The sequence below is a fragment of the Erinaceus europaeus genome, chromosome 7 (genome assembly GCF_950295315.1).
Source record: "Erinaceus europaeus chromosome 7, mEriEur2.1, whole genome shotgun sequence".
NCBI lineage: Eukaryota > Metazoa > Chordata > Mammalia > Eulipotyphla > Erinaceidae > Erinaceus > Erinaceus europaeus.
In genome coordinates this window covers 63,620,023-63,639,425 of record NC_080168.1, presented here as the reverse complement: position 1 = coordinate 63,639,425, position 19,403 = coordinate 63,620,023, and the positions used below count along the sequence as shown (strand labels likewise).

The following is a 19,403-nucleotide window of genomic DNA, read 5'->3' as shown; positions in this document are numbered from 1 at the left end:
GTTCCTGGTCTTCTTTTCATCCTGGTGCATTTCATCCATAGGACACTATATCATCTGCGGGTTTATTATGTTTGCTATTTGTCTCCTCCTCCCTCCTTCCCCCGTACAAGAGTGCTGGTTTTGTTTTGTTTGCTTTAATACTACTCCTGACACAGTAGTTGCTCAGTAAATATTTGTGGAAGGAATAAATTTCCTGATGAGATTCAAGCTCATCTTTTTTTTTTTTTTTTTTTTGGTCCCCCTGCAGTGATTCTCTTGCTGGTGAATTTCCTTCAGCAGTTAAGTGGTGATTGTTACTAAAGGTGATGATAGCTAGTGATTACTTGGTGCTTTCTGCTGGGCATTTGTTGTAAATGCCGCTGGTGCTGATGGTGACTAGCCTTATGCCACACTAATTTTTTGTTAGTTCAAAGAAGCAACTTCCTAACATCACCCATTTATTATGGAATAGATAGATGCAGTGGTGAAATTAGAATCTTAAAAGAAAAAATACATGGTCACATTTACTTGGTCCCATTTTTGTCCAGTGGCACTAGAAGCCAATATGTCACATTTGCATGTTGTGCTGATGATCACTGTTTGAATAATTAGAGATTCCAGTTGGGCATCAGAGCACTGATAAATTTATTCCCTAGGATTAATTATAGATTCTATTTCTATTCTATTTCTGTCTGTGCCTGAAGATAGTGGGGGAAAAAAGATAGTCTTACCAGGAAGCAAAGGATAATTAAAGCTATTATTTTATTTTGAAATATTTGTTTTTATTGATTTATTTCATATGTAGTAGGAATAGAGATAAAGAATAGAGAGTCCAAAGCACAACTTTGGAAAATGTAGTGTTGGGAACCAGGCATGCAAGCTTTAAAAAAAAAAATCACTTATGTTTTTGTCATCTCTGGGGCTTCTCTGCTCTGGGTTGACTTTCTCAGATAGAGAGGAAGGGGAGAGCTAACACAGCACCCATGCATCTTCCAGTGTGATGGGGCTGATCTTTTATTTTTATTTTATTTTTATTTTTTATTTTTATTTTTTATTTAAGAAAGGATTAATTAACAAAACCATAGGGTAGGAGGGGTACAACTCCACACAATTCCCACCGCCCAATCTCCATATCCCACCCCCTCCCCCGATAGCTTTCCCATTCTCTATCCCTCTGGGAGCATGGACCCAGGGTCATTGAGGGTTGCAGAAGGTAGAAGGTCTGGCTTCTGTAATTGCTTCCCCGCTGAACATGGGCGTTGACTGGTCGGTCCATACTCCCAGTCTGCCTCTCTCTTTCCCTAGTAGAATGGGTCTCTGGGGAAGCTGAGCTCCAGGACACATTGGTGGTGTCTTCAATCCAGGGAAGTTTGGTAGGCATCCTGATGACACCTGGAACCTGGTGACTGAAAAGAGAGTTACCATACAAAGCCAAACAAATTGTTGAGCAATCATGGACCCAAAGCTTGGAAAAGTGGAGAGGAAGTATTAGGGAGGTACTCACTGCAAACTCTAGTATACTTCTGCTTTCTTACTTTGGTGCCATACTCCAAACTCAGTCAATTTCTGCTTTGCGTTTCTACTTCTTTTTTTTTTTTTTTTTTTACATGCATAACATTCCCCAGATTCCCATTTAACAATACAACCCCCACTATTTCATTCATCATTTTTCATGGACCTGTATTCTCCCCACCCACCCACCCACCCCAGAGTCTTTTACTTTGGTGTAATACTCCAATTCCATTTCAGGTTCGACTTGTGTTTTCTTTTCTAATCTTGTTTTTCAACTTCGGCCTGAGAGTGAGATCATCCCATATTCATCCTTCTGTTTCTGACTTATTTCACTCAACATGATTTTTTCAAGGTCCATCCAAGATCGGCTGAAAACGGTGAAGTCACCATTTTTTACAGCTGAGTAGTATTCCATTGTGTATATATACCACAACTTGCTCGGGGCTGATCTTTTACCTGGCTCATGCACGTGACAAAGCAGGTGCACTATCCAAGTGAGCTATCTTGCGTGCTCAAGGCAAGTTCTAACTTCTACCAGCTGTGCTACTTCTCGGAACTCAGAGATACCTGGATTAGTGCAGATATGCAGCAGTTGTCGGCCCTCAGTATTGCTGCCTCTTTTGTTGACCTTTGATTTTACTCTCAGTTGGCTCTGTCTTCAGAGGTAATGTGGGCTGCTGCATTATTTTCGGGTCAAAATCCCTTCCCTCCTTGCCTCCCTCCCTCCCATCCAGAAAAAGAGGCCTCTGCTCTTTAATTAGAACACTCCAGAAGACCATGTCATTTCAGCTGTAATTAGGTCCTTGGTGGTAACACAAACAAGTCTGGGATTATTTCCCTTTTCCTTGTGACTTTAGAATGGCAGCTGTGTTTTCCCTCAATCCATATTTACCAACATCTAGGCACTGCTAATTGCATGTTGGAAGCTGTTTCTCTGAAAGAATTATATGAGAGCCAAAGGGAAGTTTCTTTTCTTTATTCTTTTTGGAAAAAGTGGGTTTTTGTTTTTGTTTTTTTAGCTCTTCCTTTTCTGGTTGTCCTAGAAATGTCCATTTTCATTTTATTTGACACAAGAGGCATCTGCTTATAGATTTGATAAGGGGACTTCTATACCATTCAACTTTCTGGAACGAAAAAAAGTTTAGTTTGTTATGCTGTAGTGTTTGTGAGGATTTCTTTATAGCTGCCAGAGGTTTTTCTGGCCAGGGAACTTCTTGTGCCAACTCTTCCCTCCCAGGCATGTCTCTCTTTAAAGTGAGAATAGCAGGAAGGAAGGTGGTAGCTGCTTCTCATATTCATTTCTTTCTGCAGAAAGTGCTTTTGGGAACAGGAGAGGCAAGTTCTTACAGAGTCACCATGGTGTGCTCTTTTCAAAGAATAAGACATGTTTTTGGAGAACCCCTGTTCTGTTCTGTCCAGCAGCTCTTATTGACTGAATTCATGTCTCAGGGCTATTTGAGCCATCAGCTTCTGGAATATATAGTTACATGCTAATCTCTGGCATGAGCCAGGGATGGACACTTGAGTCATGGCTGTATACTGACTCTTTTCTTACCTATGTATGATCTGCCTGCTATATTGATGTCAGCCTCTTCTTTAAAAACAAAACACATTTATTTCATATGAGATGTAAGTATAGGGATTCATATGGGTGAGAGAGAGAGGGTGGTGAGGAGAGAGAAGCTACTGCAGCTACTGTACTACCCTCTACATGTGGTCCAGTGTCAGGCTAGCAATGTGCAAGAGAGCAATGACCTAGGAACCAAGCTCGTGGTGGCAAGGCAATTCAAATCTTTATTCATTTGACTGCCCCAGACTCGGGCAGTAGCACACCTACTGGTTAAGCCATGTGGCTCAAACTGCAGTGGCTGGTGCCAGCCTCCTGGTTGCCCACATGCTTCTCCAGGCTGGTCAAGGGAAGAGACAAGTCAGAAACGGAAGTGGCTTGACAATACCATACATGGTTAGGAAAGGGGCTGGGAATGGTAGGGGCTTCCTTAGCAATGGTTGCTAGGGGTTTAACTGGTAGGATTAATAATACCCTGTGGTCTTGAGGGTAGAAAAGGAATGAGCAGAATGTTAAATGAGCAGAATGGGTGGTGGAATAGGGTGGGGGCCTTAAGTGATTTGTTAGACAAAGCAGAAGATTGATATGAGATAATAAAAGGATGGGTCATAGTATCAAAGAATGCAGGGTGAAGCAGGGGGAGCTGACTTAATTTTTTAATGAATGCTGGGCTCCTGGAGGCAGAAAAATGCGGGGTGTTTTGTGAGGCATGGAGTCTGATATCATGTGGTAATCCTTTGGGATTCCTGTGTCCCCCTTGCTCAACCTCTTGGTAGAGAGAGACTGACAGGACAGACGCACCCCTCAGGTCAAGCCCTGCCAGGCTCTACCAAATCCTCACAATTTCTCTACTGTCTGGGGGATGGAACCAGGAGCCTCAAGCATGCATGTCATGTGTGCTACAGCTGGGCTCTTCTTCCATCTCCCTTCAACCCCCTGGTCTATCACTGTATCCATTCTCACAGCAGGGACTTGCTGTGCACTAGCTGCATGTTAGCACTGGGCTAAGTTTTGCGGATATACAGGTTGACACTACACTGTAGTCCTGTTACATGGGAGGCAGGTAGCTGGAGGCACAGCCCATTGAATGGCATTTTGGTCCTGGAGACCCACTTCCCCAGAGCTCTGACCCACTAGGGAAAAAGAGAGATAGGCTGGGAGTGTGGATTGACCTGCCAATGCCCATGTTCAGCGGGGAAACAATTACAGAAGCCAGAACTCCCACCTTCTGCACCCCATAATGGCCCTGGGTCCATACTCCCAGAGGGTTAAAGAATAGGAAAGCTATCAGGGGAGGAAATGGGATATGGAGTTCTGGTGGTGGGAATTGTGTGAAATTGTACCCTTCTTACCCTATGGTTTTGTCAGTGTTTCTGTTTTATAAATAAAAATAAAAAGAATAGCGTCTTGGAACAGTGGGGTCAGACTCTAAGTGTAAGAGTCTAGCTAACATGAATTCTCAGTAGAAAAGTGAATAGTGTTTTTAAAAAATATAGGTGGTGTAAAAAATCTGTAAGGAGGCTTTCAGGTTCTGGTGCATGATGGTGGAGGAAGACTTAGGCAGGGGGAAGGGTGCTTTGCAGAAAATGGAGAAATTTTATGCTGGGAAATTGTGCAGATGCAGTCACATCTGCCATGTTGTCCCCTCAGGCTACTGCTAGTTCCCGTGAGAGTTGGGACATTCTCGGAGTGCCTGTTTCGCCATGTTGTGCCCTCAGGGCATTGTCTATTTCCCCGCCATATTTGGAGTGCTTTGGTCACTCCTCCCCCCTCCCATTCTCACGAGAGTTATTATCCTATCCTGGAGTGCTGTGGTTACTCCTCCCCCTTCCCATTCTCGTGAAAGCTTCTCCTATAAAAGCCCTTCTTCTTCCGCACCTCGCTCTCTTGCCAGCGCTTCACTTCGGTGTTCAGATGCAGGAAAGGGTACTGCGTGAGGCGGCCATTTTCGCTACCTCCACGTGGCCCAACCTGTTTCTCTAGCACCCAACTCTGAGGTGCCAGCGCAAATAAAGATTTGTGTTCCCTCTTCGCTCCGTACCTCCTCTCTCTCTTCTCCGCAGCACACAACAACATCTGGCACCCAACGTGGGGCAAGCGAACAGAGTAAAAAATCTCCCCCTTTCCTTTTATCTAATGCCCAGGGCAACAGTGTGTAAAGTCTATGAACTACTCAGGGTCAGTCTATGAAAAACCAGCAATGTGAAGGGAAGGAAGCTGCTGTAAAATTGTCTAAAGTGTTCAAAGGGTATACCAGCAAGTCCGATAGAAGTCTCAGTCCAAAGTAGGCGACTAGGGGGAGAAATGGCAGGGATGAGATGCTGCATGAGGAAGGTCAGCCTCTGGAATTCTGCTTTTCTGTAGAGAGTGAGCTGGAACCACCAAAATGTGACAGGTCAAAGCAGAAGCAGGAAAGGCAGACAGGCAGTAAAAAAGTTCTGTCCTTGGAGTTTGTGAATCAGGTTCTTCAGATCGCGTCAGGTGACATCTAGGGTTTCAGGGGGGTTGTGCCACTGTAGTCGTGCCATCTAGTGGGTGATGTCAAGGTGTGCAGGGGTCCAGATGTTTTTTTCCGGATTCCTGTGGAAGAAACACAAACAATCTGCTTCTCATGGTTAGCAGGGCATCTGATTTGAATGCTTTATAGAAAAAGAGGTTTGGTACCTTAGCCAACTGAGTATTGGGGGATGTATCTTTCCTATTCATTTATTATTATTATTTTACATTATTTGTCATGGTAGTCAGCTGTTATCTGGAAGGTCCTGGGTGATTCATGGGGAAAAAGAACTTATCTTTTAACAAAGACTCTTAAGGTGTAGGGAAGCAGGAACTTATCTCTCTCTCTCTCTTTTTTTTTTTTTTTTTTGGTATTTTGCCTTTTGTTGCCCTAGTTGTTTTACTGTTGTAATTATATTGTTGTTATTACTGATATTGTGGTTGTTGGATAGAACAGAGAGAAATGGAGAGAGATGGGGAAGACAGACAAGAGGAGAGAAAGAGACACCTGCAGACCTGCTTCACCGCCTGTGAAGCGATTCCCCTGCAGGTGAGGAGCCAGGGGCTCAAACTGGGATCCTTAAGCTGGTTCTTGCACTTAGCGCCACCTGCGCTAAACCCGCTGCGCCACTGCCTGATTCCCAGGAACTATCTTTTAACATAAACTCTATGGCCATGCCCATAGCAACCTTGAGGGCATATGTGGCTCCCCACAATTTTACACATGTATCAACAGCTGTATTTACTGTAAACTACTAACCGTCCCAATTAAAAAACAAACAAACCTATAATTGGCTAGGCAGTGGCACACCACTTGAGTGCACACATTACCATGCACAAGTTTAAGCCTCTGGTCCCCACCTGCTGTGTTGGTGGTGAACAGTGCTGCAAATGTCTATCTTCCCTTATCCTCTCAATTTCTCTGTCTTATCACATACAAAATAATAAAGAAGACCTTAAAATAACCTGTGAATTTAGTCTTTCTTTTAGAACTATATAGTAAGGAAGACCATATAGTCTGAAAACTGTTGGAAGACCTTGCTACGTCAATGTCCTATCTACACTGAAAGGGAAGATAATTTCTCCAGTTGAGTTTTGCATATTCTCTCAAGGAGATGTTTTATATGTCCATTAGGTTATGCTTGTTACCTGTGGGTTTCAAAGCATTGCATACTTAATGACTTTTTCCTATTTTTCTCTATCAGCAATTGAGAACTATGTTGAATTCTCCCACTATGATAACACCTTTTTTAAAAAAAACATTTATTTTATTTACTTATTATTTGATAGAGACAGAGAGAGATTGAGGGGGTGATAGAGTGGGAGAGAGACAGAGACACCTGAAGACCTGCTTCACCACTTGTGAAGCTTTGCCCTCACAGGTGGGGACCAGGGGCTTGAACCTGGGTCCTTGCACACTACAGTGAGTAATGTGAGTGCTTAGCCAGGTGTGCCACTGCCTGGCCCCCAATGACGCCTTTGTTAGTTTAGAATTGTTACATCTTCTGAGAGAAGCACTTCTTATTATATAATGACCCATTTTACCTTGAATAGTGCTTTTTTCCCCCCTTCTTCAAGCCTACTTTTTCAGATGTTATTACTGCTAATGTAGTTTCCTTTTAGTTAGTATTTCTTTCTTTCTTTTTTGTTTTGTTGGTATTTTTTTTTAAGATTATTTATTTATTAATGAGAACCATAGGAGGAGAGAGAAAGAGCCAGACATTACTCTGGTATATGTGCTGCCAGGGATTGAACTCAGGACCTCATGCTTGAGAGTTCGATGCTTTATCCACTGCGCCACCTCCTGGACCACATTTTGTTAGTATTTCTATGCTTTATTTCTCTCTATCCTTATGTTCTAGGAATGGCAGTTGTAAGTTGCAACTGGTGGGACTTTTCATCCAGTCTCAAAATCTGATTTTTTAAAATGTCTGCTTTTTTTTTTTTTTTTAACAAGGCAAAAATGCAGTTTATAATGGTTAGTATTAACTTGATTTTACTATTTTGCTCCATGTTTTGTATTAATTGTTATTCCTCCCCCATTTCCCTTTTTTAAAACAGATTTTTTTAGATTGGTCTTATTATTTTTTTGTCTGTCTTTACTGATTTTATATTTCTACTGCTTCTCTTGTTTCTGTGATTTCTTTTTAAACAATGTTATGCATTTAAATGGAAGTATAAAATTAATTACTATTTTAGCTTGTGCTATATATTTCATGAAATTATTTAGTACTGGCTACATTCCCTTTCTATTTGTATACAGTTTTCTGTTATTTCAGTGCTATACTTTTACTTATTTATTTTTTTATTAATTTACTTTTGCCTGATGGGACTTTGTGCTTGCATAATCCCAGCACTGCTGGTGAACTCTACATTTCAGGTAGACAGAAAAAGAGAGAGCAAGGTAAAGAATGAGAGGGAGATGGTCTGGGAGGTGGCACAATAGATAAAGCATTGAACCCTCAAGCATGAGGTTCCAAGTTCAGTCTCTGGCATCACATGTACAAGAGTGATGCCTGGTTCTTTATATTTCTCATTAATAAGTAAAATCTTCAAAAAAATGAGAGGACAAGGAGAGGCACTACGGTACTGATCCACCACTCATGAAGCTTCCCCTAGTGTGCATGGTACTCTCTTGTGCTGTTGGGGTCTTGAGCCCCAGTCCTTACTTAGGATAAAGTGTGAACTCTAGCAGGTGAACCATCTCCTGGCCTTCTAAAGACTTGTACTTTTAAAAACTCATGCTGTTTAGTGATTACTATTCTATACTGACAATGGATATGTAGACGAATTTACAGTTAACATTTTTTTGCCTCTGAATTTCTTCTTTATTCCCTTTCTACTAATATTTTTCTTCCCTAGAAAGAGTTTATTACAAGTCCATTGGTGAAAAATTCTGAATTTTTTCCTATCTAGAAAAAATTTATATTATTCCTATTCTTAAAAGTTAGTTACTTTTGAGTGTTTTCTTAGGATTGGTCTTCTGGATCATTTCTTTACTGTATCAGATTTGCTGTCTTCAACATATTTCAGTTTTTGTTTCTAGAATTCCCTTACCATATATACTTCCTGAGCATTTCTGTTGGCTCTTTGCTCTTAAAATATATCTTTTATTATGTTAAATATTTATTGTAGTTACGTTTTTAGCTAACAACTACAATGTTTGTTGTTTCCACTGATTTATGCACAACAGCCTGTGTCTAACTGGTACTTAAATGATTTTGAACTTACATTTCCTGTAAGCTGTGGCAAAAACATAAAAAGACTCCTTTTGGTGCAGAGTGACCAAAGCCAGGCAGAAACCTGGGCTAAGGGAGGCGTTTTGTTTGTACTTGGAAGAAGAGAGGGCTGGGAAATAGCTCACTTGGTTAGTGCTTTACCATTTGGACAACCCAGGTTCAAGCCAGGCCCCCACTGCATTGCGGGAAACTTTTATGCTGTGGTGTATTTATGCCTGTGTCTCTCTGTTTATCTAAAAAAAGGGGGGTGGCGGTGGTAGCTACTCTATGAGCTTTTTTTCTGAGTCTCCAAATGGGTGCCAGTAGGTGATAAAAAGCCATGTGGTGATGGCAGTCTGCTCTCTGTGAACATCTGGGCTTGAACTTTGCCTTTTTTTCCCCCTAGTGTCAGTGACATCTTTGCAGATGACTGAGAGCAGATAGTTCTTAAGGTCAACTCAGCCCTCAAGAAATGATGACCTCAATCACTGTTTAGTATTCAAGGTCAACTCAATCAGCAAAAAACCATCGACCTCCTCCAGTATTCGTTTCCATTCACCCCCCTGAGAGAAGCCCTTTGCACACATTTTGACTTGGAAGAGAGCGGTAGCAGTAATAGGCCAGAGAAAACACTGCTTGGACCCCTGGGTGATGGAGTAGTCAGGGAGCTCAGTATGGTTGCAGAGGCTGGGGTAGCAGGACCAAGAAGAGGAGGGTACTAGATGGAGGAGTAGCCTGGAGGAGAAGTCGTGGTTGAATTCTTTGGCTGGATTTGGGCTTTATGTTTTCCACACTTGAGAGACAAAGCCTTTCTGAAACCTGTTTCTCTTTAAAGCAAGGAAGGTATAGCATTCTCTTTCTCTCTCTCTCTCTCTCTCTCTCTCTCTCTCTCTCTGTTTTCTCCCCAGTTCCATCAGCATCTGTGCTCTGATGATGATTGTTTCACTGAGTGGTGGTGTCTCACAGTGATGTTCCAATAGGTTCAGGAGCGAGAGACATGGTCCCTCTGTAGTCTGTGGTCACCAATTTTTGTGAAAAATCATGGTCTGAGATAGCACTGATCAAACATTCTCACACAAGGATTCATCCTCTAGTTTCAGTGTCACAGCAAAATTCATTATGTTGCTGCTTGTGTGTGGCTTCAGGTGCTTTTACTAATTGTTCATGAAAAACTGACTGGAAACTCTTTAAACGCCTAGGGCAAGCACAAGCCCAGCTTTGAAAGGAACCCATTTTAGAAATAATAGCAGCGAGGGGCGTCTGCATGATGGCACAGCTTATACACAGAATCAAACTGGATACACGCTAAAAATGACTGTTAGTAAAGAAATTTATTGAAATAAGATGACTGTTAGTAAAGAAATTTATTGAAATAAGATGCCATTACTTTTATTTATTTAAGAGCCTTGAATTTCAAATGGCAAACAAAAGTGAGTGAAACTTGCCCTGTTATCCCAACAGGAATAATCTAAGGACAACTATGAATGACTTTGAGGCTTTGTGTGTGCTTTGTATGTACAAGTTAGAACACTTTTTGACAGAAAGTTTTGCAATGATGTTACTTCTCTCTGTGATGATTTGAATCGTTTATGGTCTTGTGCAGTAGTGTATTGACAGGTTCTATCAGATAAGTGGCATGAAATTGGACACATATAGAATCTAGTGTTTCTTGTTAAGTTACTCTGAATCATGAGACAAATTAATTGGCGTCCAAGCAAGAATCTACAGTCCTGGGATTGACCCCTTATTTGTGCAACTTGAGTAGGGCACATTGAAAATTGTATTTCTAAATGGCAAAATTTTAATTTTTTTTTTTTTTTTACCAAGTTGCAGATGCTAATGTGACACCAACCTGATTTCCCTGGGCAGATGACCTACCTATGTAACCTGGAACCCCACCTCCCCAGAACCCTGCCCCACTAGGGAAAGAGAGAGACAGGCTGGGGATATGGATCCACATGCCAACACCCATGTCCAACGGAAAAGCAATTATAGAAGCCAGACCTCCTACCTTCTGCACACTATAATGATCCTGGATCCATGCTCCCAGAGGGATAAAGAATGGGAAAGCTTCCAGTGGAGGGGATGGGATATGGAACTCTGGTGACAGGAATTGTGTGGAATTTTACCCCTCTACCCTATGGTTTTGTTGATATTTTCTATTTTATAATTAAATAAAATAAAAAAACTCTCTAAGATGTGAATGAATGGAACAAAACCACATGCCAGTCTTTCACTTGGAATGATATAATAACACATAAAATTTAGAATAGATACTAGATAGTTAAGCATTCAAATAGCACTGTATAAATTATTATAAACACAAAAATCTGCTGTCAAAGGATGGCACCACAATTGACTCTAATTACAGAACAGGATCAGAGACATGGAAACCAGAGACACAGAAGGAGCTTGTGAGGTCCCCAGTGCTCTGTTTAAAAAGTTAGGCACTGAGAGTTTAAGTGACTAGTGTAGAAATAACTGGTTATGTGGTGGAGGACCAAGGGAGGGACTGAGAGGATCCCTCCTCAGTGAGGAGAAAGTGGGTGAAAGAGGGAGGTGAGTCTGTGCCCAGATGGTGGGGCTGAGCTGATGGTCAGAGGAGGCTGGGAGTGGGAAGACAAGACCATTCAGGTAAGAAGTCAGGTTGAAGCTTTGGGAGAAATTCATGTGACCCAAAGTGAGAATTGCAGCATCTGGAGATAAAGTGATTGGTAATCAACCCCCAAGATTCATTAACAGGAGAAACAGAGACAAAGAGAGAGGGGGCTGGGCAGTAGCACAGCAGGTTAAGTGCACATGGCACCAAGCTCAAGGATCCAAGTAACGATCCCAGTTCGAGACCCCAGATCCCCACCTGCAGAGGGGTCGCTTCACAAGTGGTGAAGCAGGTCTGCAGGTGTCTGTCTTTCTCTCCCCCTCTCTGTCTTCTCCTCCTCTCTCCATTTCTCTCTGTCCTATCCAACAATAATAACAATGATAACAATAACAAGGGCAACAAAATGGGAAAAATGGCCTCCAGGAGCAGTAGATTTATAGCACAGGCACCGAGCCCTGGAGCCAAAATAAATAAATAAATAAATAAATAAATAAATAAATAAGAGAGAGCTGGAGAACCAGAACACCACTCTGGCATGTGGTGCTGGGGCTTGAAATCAGGCCCAACTGCTTGCACACCTGCGTTTTTCCACTGCACCTCCTCCCAGGCTGTGTGGAAGTTCTTTTATAAAAATATTTATTGATTTAGTCCATTTTCTTGTCCTTATTATTTTTAATTTTTGTGGTTATTATTTTTTATTTTATTTATTTATTCCCTTTTTTGCCTTTGTTTTTTTTTATTGTTGTTATTGATGTCGTCTTTGTTGAATAGGACAGAGAAAAATGGAGAGAGGAGGGGAAGACGGGGAGAGAAAAATAGACACCTGCAGACCTGCTTCACTGCTTGTGAAGTGGCTCCCCTGCAGGTGGGGAGCTGGGGGCTTGAACCGGTATCCTTATGCTGGTCATTGTGCTTTGCACCACTTACGCTTAACCTGCTGTGCTACTCCTGACTCCCTATTGTTGTTGTTATTGATATTGTTGTTGTTGGATAGAACAGAGAGAAATGGAGAGGGGAAAGGAAGACAGAGGGGGAGTGTCTGCCCAGGGGAGTCAGGATGGAATCATGATAGCATCTGCATCTTGGTTTGCCATGTATTTTGTACAGTAATTTTGTACAGGATTTGAGAGGGAAGGGGGAGGGTTGAGAGGGAAAGAAACAGACACCTGCAGCAGTGCTTCACCACTTGCAAAGCCTTCCCCCTGCAGGTGGGGACTGGGGTCTTGGATCTGAGTAACATGTGCACACAACCAGGTGTGCCACTACCCGGCCCCAAACATATAATTTCTTAGCCCTGCTGATATCCTGATTTCAGGTTGAGCTCTAGAACTGTGAGACAATACATCTTTATTGTTTAAGTTTCCTTGTTTGTGGTACCATGTTTCAGAATCAAAAAAGCAAAACAAAATATGTATGCTTGTGTGACTTTTAGACCCAGGGAAAGAGTGCCTCAGCAGAGGGTGAAATAGAGCAAGTATTGCCTCCTCATGACTCTGCACATCAGTCTGTGATGAGGCTTTATTCATTCATTCTTTTTATGGGGGGGGTTAATGGTTTACATTTGGCAGTAAAATACAGTAGTTTGTACATGCATAACATTTCCCAGTTTTCCATAAAACAATTCAACCCCCCACTAGGTCCTTCTCTGCCGTCACATTCCAGGACCTGAAAATTTTATTTTGTTGTATTGTACAAGATTGATAACAAAATGGGCTATCCCTCGAATTATTCAGTCCTTTACCTGTCTATTGGCTAGTTTTTTTCATATTATCTTTGTTATCTATTGAATAACTTTTCTTATTCATGAAAACTTATAAACAGGGAGTCGGGCAGTAGCGCAGCGGCTTAAGCGCAGGTAGCACAAAGTGCAAGGACCGGTGTAAGGATCTCTGTTCAAGCCCCCGGCTCCCCACTTGCAAGGGAGTTGCTTCACAGGCAGTGAAGCAGGTCTGCAGGTGTCTGTCTTTCTCTCCCCCTCTGTCTTCCCCTCGTCTCTCAATCCTATCCAACAACAACATTAATAACAACAACAATAATAACTACAACAATAAAGTAACAAGGGCAACAAAAGGGAATAAATAAATATTTAAAAAAACTTATAAGCAGTGTAGCTTTGAAGTTCTACAGATATATCGCTAATAAATACATATTAAGAAGTTAGTATCATTGAACATTATCCCCACAAAGGAGCAAGTTCCTTCTGAGTATCTTGAAAAGAATGATTCATACTTGGTCCTCTAATTAAGAGGTCTTGTTGCTGACTTTCCAGTGACAGACTGAGTCTGTTAGTCTCTGAAGTTGCCTGCTTGACTGACTTACTGAGGCAGATGTGAGGGAAATAAGTGCAGCCCATTCAAAAGGGCACCCACAGATTGGTCTGAAGGGCCCCAAAGGAGAGACTGTCCTTTAGAGCAGGCTGTTCTGACCCTTCTTGAGAGCTGACAGTTTTGGGAATTTTGTGAGGCATAGCTGGATGAGGATATTCCTGACCCTTTCTCTCACTTACTGACCTGCTCCCATTTGCCTTCTTTCTTTATGTGACCTGCCCCAAACAGAATTACTGGCTTAGTCACAACATCCTTCTGTAGTTCTACTCTGTGATGATTTAGCACCTTCATGTTGAAAGTTGAGCACTGCAAGTTGGGCTAGCAAAGCAAAGCGGCATGACTCTCTGAAAACTTGCACAGTCCTGTAGAAATCTGAATAAATAAGAAATCAAGATGGAATGTGCTAAGTTTTCTTGGTAAAGAGTGATCTTTTGAGTGGGAGTGGGAGGGCAGAGCAGGGACCCGTTTCACTTTTTAAAATTTTTATATTTTCCCTTTTTAAAATAATTTTAAAAAATATTTATTTATTCCCTTTTGTTGCCCTTGCTTTTTTTATTGTTGTAGTTACTACTGTTGTTGTTATTGATGTTGTTGGATAGGACAGAGAGAAATGGAGAGAGGAGGGGAAGACGGGGGGGAGAGAAAGATAGACACCTGCAGATCTGCTTCACCGCCTGTGAAACGATTCCCCTGCAGGTGGGGAGCTGGGGACTCGAACCGGGATCCTTACGCCAGTCCTTGCGCTTTGCGCCACCTGTGCGTAACCTGCTGTGCTACCCCCGACTCCCTTATTTTACCTTTTGTTGCCCTTGTTTTTCATTGTTTTTGTAGTAATTGTTGTTTTGATGTCGTCGTTGTTGGATAGGACAGAGAGTAATAGAGAGAAGTGGGGAAGACAGAGGGGGAGAGAAAGATAGACACCTGTAGACCGCTTGTGAAGCGACTCCCCTGCAGGTAGGGAGCTGGGGACTAGAACCGGGATCTTTTACCAGTCCTTGCACTTTGCGCCGCCTGCGCTTAACTTGCTGCGCTACTGCCTGACTCCCCTGCTTTATTTTATTAAATATTTATATATTTATTTATGAGAGAGAGGATGGCAGAGAGAGAGTTGTGAGAACACCAGAGCTTCACTCTGGCACATGTGATGCCCAGGATTGAACTCAGGATCTCATGCTTGAGAGTCCAGTGCTTTATCCACTGTGCCACCTCCCTGGCCACATCTGCTCCATTTTAAACTACACATTCTCAGGCCAGATTTTGATTGGTTAGGTCTGTGTCAAAGACACTTTTTCTTGCTGTTTAGTTTGCCATATGGTTGAAACCAGCTAACCAAATTGAGACACTGTTTCCTTGTGGCTGCAGTGGGTAGTAATCAAGACAGTGTCTCCCTCACTCAGTAGGTAGGGATGAAGAGACAATTCTCAGATGATGTTTGCTCATCGGCCAAAGGTTGATCTGTATCTGTGTCCCTCTTCAATAGTAAATTCCACTTCTTGGGCTATGAAAGTTAATTGCTTCAGAGGTGGATGGGTTAATTGCCAAGCTTATCTGCAGCAGCATGCAGTGGATCTGCAGTGCTGAAGCTGGAGAATCCTGTAGCTGTGAGTTACCTTGGCTTGCCAGGTATGCCCCCTGGAGGGACTCAGTTGTGAGCTTAGTTGAGTGTGAGGAGAAGGAAGGAAAGAGCCTTTCATCCCCTGCACTGTGGACTCCTGCAGAACCTCTCTAGCATCACACTTAAGTTGGGTGTGTGTATTTGGGGGTAGAGTGTCAGTACTCAGAGTGTGTGAAAGGAGGCCAAACTTCTTGGTAAATACCTACATGAGGAAGAAGTGGGGACAAAGTCATGTTCACCCCAGAAAAATTAAACTGTCACTGTAGTTCCCTAACAAAGAATAAGGGCCACCAAGGGATAGTCACTTGGATCGCCAGTTTAATTTGGTCATTGGCACATCATTTATGCCTGCCAGATTCTTCAGTGTCTGGTGTCCACTGTAACTCATTTGAGTAGATACCACAGCCTTAATAGTCAGCAAGACAGTTTCAGTTCATGACCTCACACTGTTACAGATTACTAGAAGATCCAGACAATTCAGCATGCACTTAGCAGAACGTGTGATAAGGACAGTGGCCAGGGGGTGGGAAGGGGGCTATTTCGCATCCATATAAAATACCTGTCTAATTTTGGCCACATATGAAAGATGGTAAATGGTGAGTGTTCTTATCCTGGACTCCTTCAAGAAGAAACCTTTGGGGACATTATAGAAGTCATGCCAACAACCACCACTGGACTACTATTTAGTGTTTTAAAGATGACTATGTTATTATTTGTTAATATTTTACATTTATTTCACTTATTTTGGTCAGAGGGGGAGATAGAGAAGAGAGAGAGATACTTGTAGCACTACGTCACTGCTTGAGAAGCTTCCCTCCTCCAGATGGGGGTTGGGGATTTGAACCCAGGTCTTTGTGCTTGGTAACGTGTATATCCAGCTGAATGACCGCCACCCAGATCCTTTTTAATTATTTTAACCAGAGCACTGTTTAGCTCTGGCTTATGGTGGTGTGAGGGATGGAACTTGGGACCTTAGAACTTCAAGCATAAAAGTCTGTTGCATAAACCTCTATGCCATCTCCCTGGCCCTCCTCCTTAAGTGGTTCCATGTCTTTTTTTTTTTTTTCACACCAGAATTGCACTCCTTACTGCTTTCTACTCATCCTGTTTTATCTTTCCCCTTTTCTGTTCTCTGCAAACTGAGTTCCAGTTCTCCCAGACTGCCTAGTAAAGTGATGGCCTGCTATTTTCATAGACATTTGTAAATAAGGATTAAGACTCTCTCTTAGAACCGATGTCACTCTTCACTATTATGGTTTTTTTTTTTAATCTGGGCTATGAGATCATTGAGAATGTGTTGACATAGTGCACTGTGCTCTGACTCATGGCACCAGCTTGCCATTCCTCCTGATGGCTAGCCCCTGCCGGTGGGGACAGACCCCAGAAGGAATGCACCAGTGCCAGCTGTGACATCATTACTTTGTGCTCTAAATAAGACTATAATAGTTTGTCTAGCTAGTGTGATTTTGATCCTTTTTTTTTTTTTTGTCATTTTTGGAGTTTCACTAATCTGGACTTTTCTCTTATTTTCTTTCTTTTTAAACATTTTATTTATTTAGTTATTAGATACAGAAATTGAGAGGGATGGAGATAGAAAGGGAGAGAGATAGACACCTGCAGCCCTGCTTTACAGCTTGAGACTCTTGCCCCCTGCAGGTGGGGAGTGGTGTTTTAAACCCAGGTCTTTGAGTGTTGCGAGATATATGCTCTACCAAGTATACCCCTGCCAGGCCTCTGGGCTGACATTCATTTATTCATTTACTCAGTCATTCAGTTCCTTTTTTTTTTTTTTTGTCATCAGGGTTATCACTGAGATTCAGTGTCTGCACCACAAATCCCAACTCTACTGCTTCTGGTGGTTATTTTCTTTCTTTTTCTTTATAGAGAGAAACGGAGACAGAGGAGAATAGAGAAGGGAGTAAGAAAGATAGCTGCAGCACTGTTCCATCACTTGTGTATAAGTACTGCATGCTAACCGATTGTGCCACTGGAGCTCGTTCCATCACTTGTGAAGCTGCCCTCATGCAGGTGGGGTTCAGGGGCACAAACCTGAGCTGATTTTTTTCCCAGATAGATAGAGGGGAGGGGAGGGGAGGTGAGAAAAGGAAGAAAGGGGAGAGGAGAGACCACAACACTGTAATTTCCTTCAGTGTGGTTGGGACCAGGCAGGTTCAAGCCTAGGCCATGTGCATGACAAAGTAGAGTACTATGCAGGCAAGCTATTTTGCAGACCTTGTGTTTTTGCTTTTATAACTAGTCAGTTAAACTGACCTTTTCTCTCCTCATAGTGTTATTTAAAAAATTTTTTTATTAGTTATTTTACAAATGACTCTGACATTCTCAGGGCCTTTCCCATTGAATACTGCAGCTGAAGTTGCATGCTGTGGAGACTTTCCTTTGACTTTTCTTGATCCAAAGTGATTTCCTGTTTCTAAGAAAACAGTTTGGGAGATACTTAAAAGGAATTTCTTGCATGCTTGGCAGCTCTTGTTAAACCACAGTTTGGTAAACCAGTGTGAAAGAAGTATATAGAAAAATCAAAGAGAGGATCACATTGCTTGACCAATTTAATATCTCGTGTGTGTGTGTGTGTGTGTGTGTGTGTGTGTGTGTGTAAAAGTGGGAACCCCACAGTAAACCTGACCATCTCTTGCCAGAAAAGTCATGAGGTATTTTTCTATGCAAAAATGCACCATGACTTTTATGATAACCCAATACTAAGTGTTTGTTTCTGGCAATCAGTCAAATAAAGTGGGGAACCTAAAGTTTCATTTTCATTGGTTAATCCTCCTTATCCAAAGTGTCATCTGATCACAAATTGGGGGCTTATTCTGTTGGTGTCTACTCTATGGCTTTTTTTTTTTTCTTGTCACCAGGGTTACTGCTGGGACTTGATGCATATACAATGATTCCACTGCTCCTGGTGGCCTTTTTTTTTTTTTTCTTCTTTATTTCATAGGACAGAAAAATTGAGAGGGGAGTGTGAGATAGGAAGGGAGAGAAGCGGGACCCGGTGGTAGCACAGTGGGTTAAGCACACACGGTGCAAAGGATCCCGGTTTGAGCCTCTGGCTCCCCACCTACAGGGGGTTGCTTTGACAAGAGGTGAAGTAAGTCTGCAGGTTTCTATCTTTCTCTCCTTCTCTCTGTCTTCCCCTCTTCTCTCATTTTCTCTGTCCTATCCAAAAGCAATAGCTCTGACAACAGTAACAGTGACAGCAGTAACAACTACAACAAGCACAACAACAAGAGCAACAAAATGGGAAAAATGGCCTACAGGAATAGTGGATTCATAATGCAGGCACTGAGCCCCAGCAGTAACCTTGGAGGCAAAAAAAAAAAGTTTAGAGGGGAGGCAAAGGAGGTTGTGGCAGAGAAAGAGCCATTGCTGGGGCTCAACACAGGATAACCCTGGAGGAAAACAAAAGGGGGGGGGCAGGGAAGAAACAGAGACATCTGCAGAACTTGCTTCACTTATGAAGCTTCCTCTTCTCTGCAGGTGGGGAGTGGGGACTTGAACCTGGCCCCGTGCACATGGTAACATGAGAGTGCCTAACTTGTGGCTCCCCTAGATAGTGTCTATCCTGTGGATTCCTTATTCTTTCCTTGGACAACCTATGCCAGTGTTTGGCAGGCCAGTCAATCCCAGGCTGGAAGGTCTGCAGTCTACCATGGTCTGTCCACAGTATGATCCCCCTCACCAGGGTCCTGCCCTTAGCAAGGTGTCTTGATGCTCCATTCCATAGACCTTGTGCTCCTAACTCTGTAAGCAAATCTTTGGACAAATCTGTGATCATTAAGTTTCCTTTGTGAAGCTGGTCTGCACAGTGGAGGCTGCACAAGTGTGGTGATGGTAACAGATGCTTGTCTTCCTTCCAGGCTCGTGGATGACAGATGTGTGGTCCACCCAGAGGCAGGCGACTTGGCCAACCCCCCCAAGAAGTTCAGAGGTAAGAACAAAAGTCTGTTCATTGTTGTGTGGCCTGGGAGATGGCTTTGGTCTCAGTGCATGTAATATTACGATCTTACTTCATGTGAAGCTTTCAAAAAGAAATATGTTCACTAGAATTCTTTGAAATCATACCCTCCCA

General features: G+C 42.5%; 1 protein-coding gene across 2 annotated transcripts in view; it reads left to right on the top strand.

Moving 5' to 3' along the window:
- The window catches only part of ITPR2 (inositol 1,4,5-trisphosphate receptor type 2), a 380,387-nt gene that overhangs the window by 34,002 nt on the left and 326,982 nt on the right, over nucleotides 1–19,403 (top strand). For both annotated transcript variants that reach the window (XM_007517924.3, XM_060194551.1), the window contains exon 2: nucleotides 19,192–19,262. In XM_007517924.3, the coding sequence (XP_007517986.1) occupies nucleotides 19,192–19,262 (71 nt within the window). The remainder of the gene's footprint in view (nucleotides 1–19,191; nucleotides 19,263–19,403) is intronic.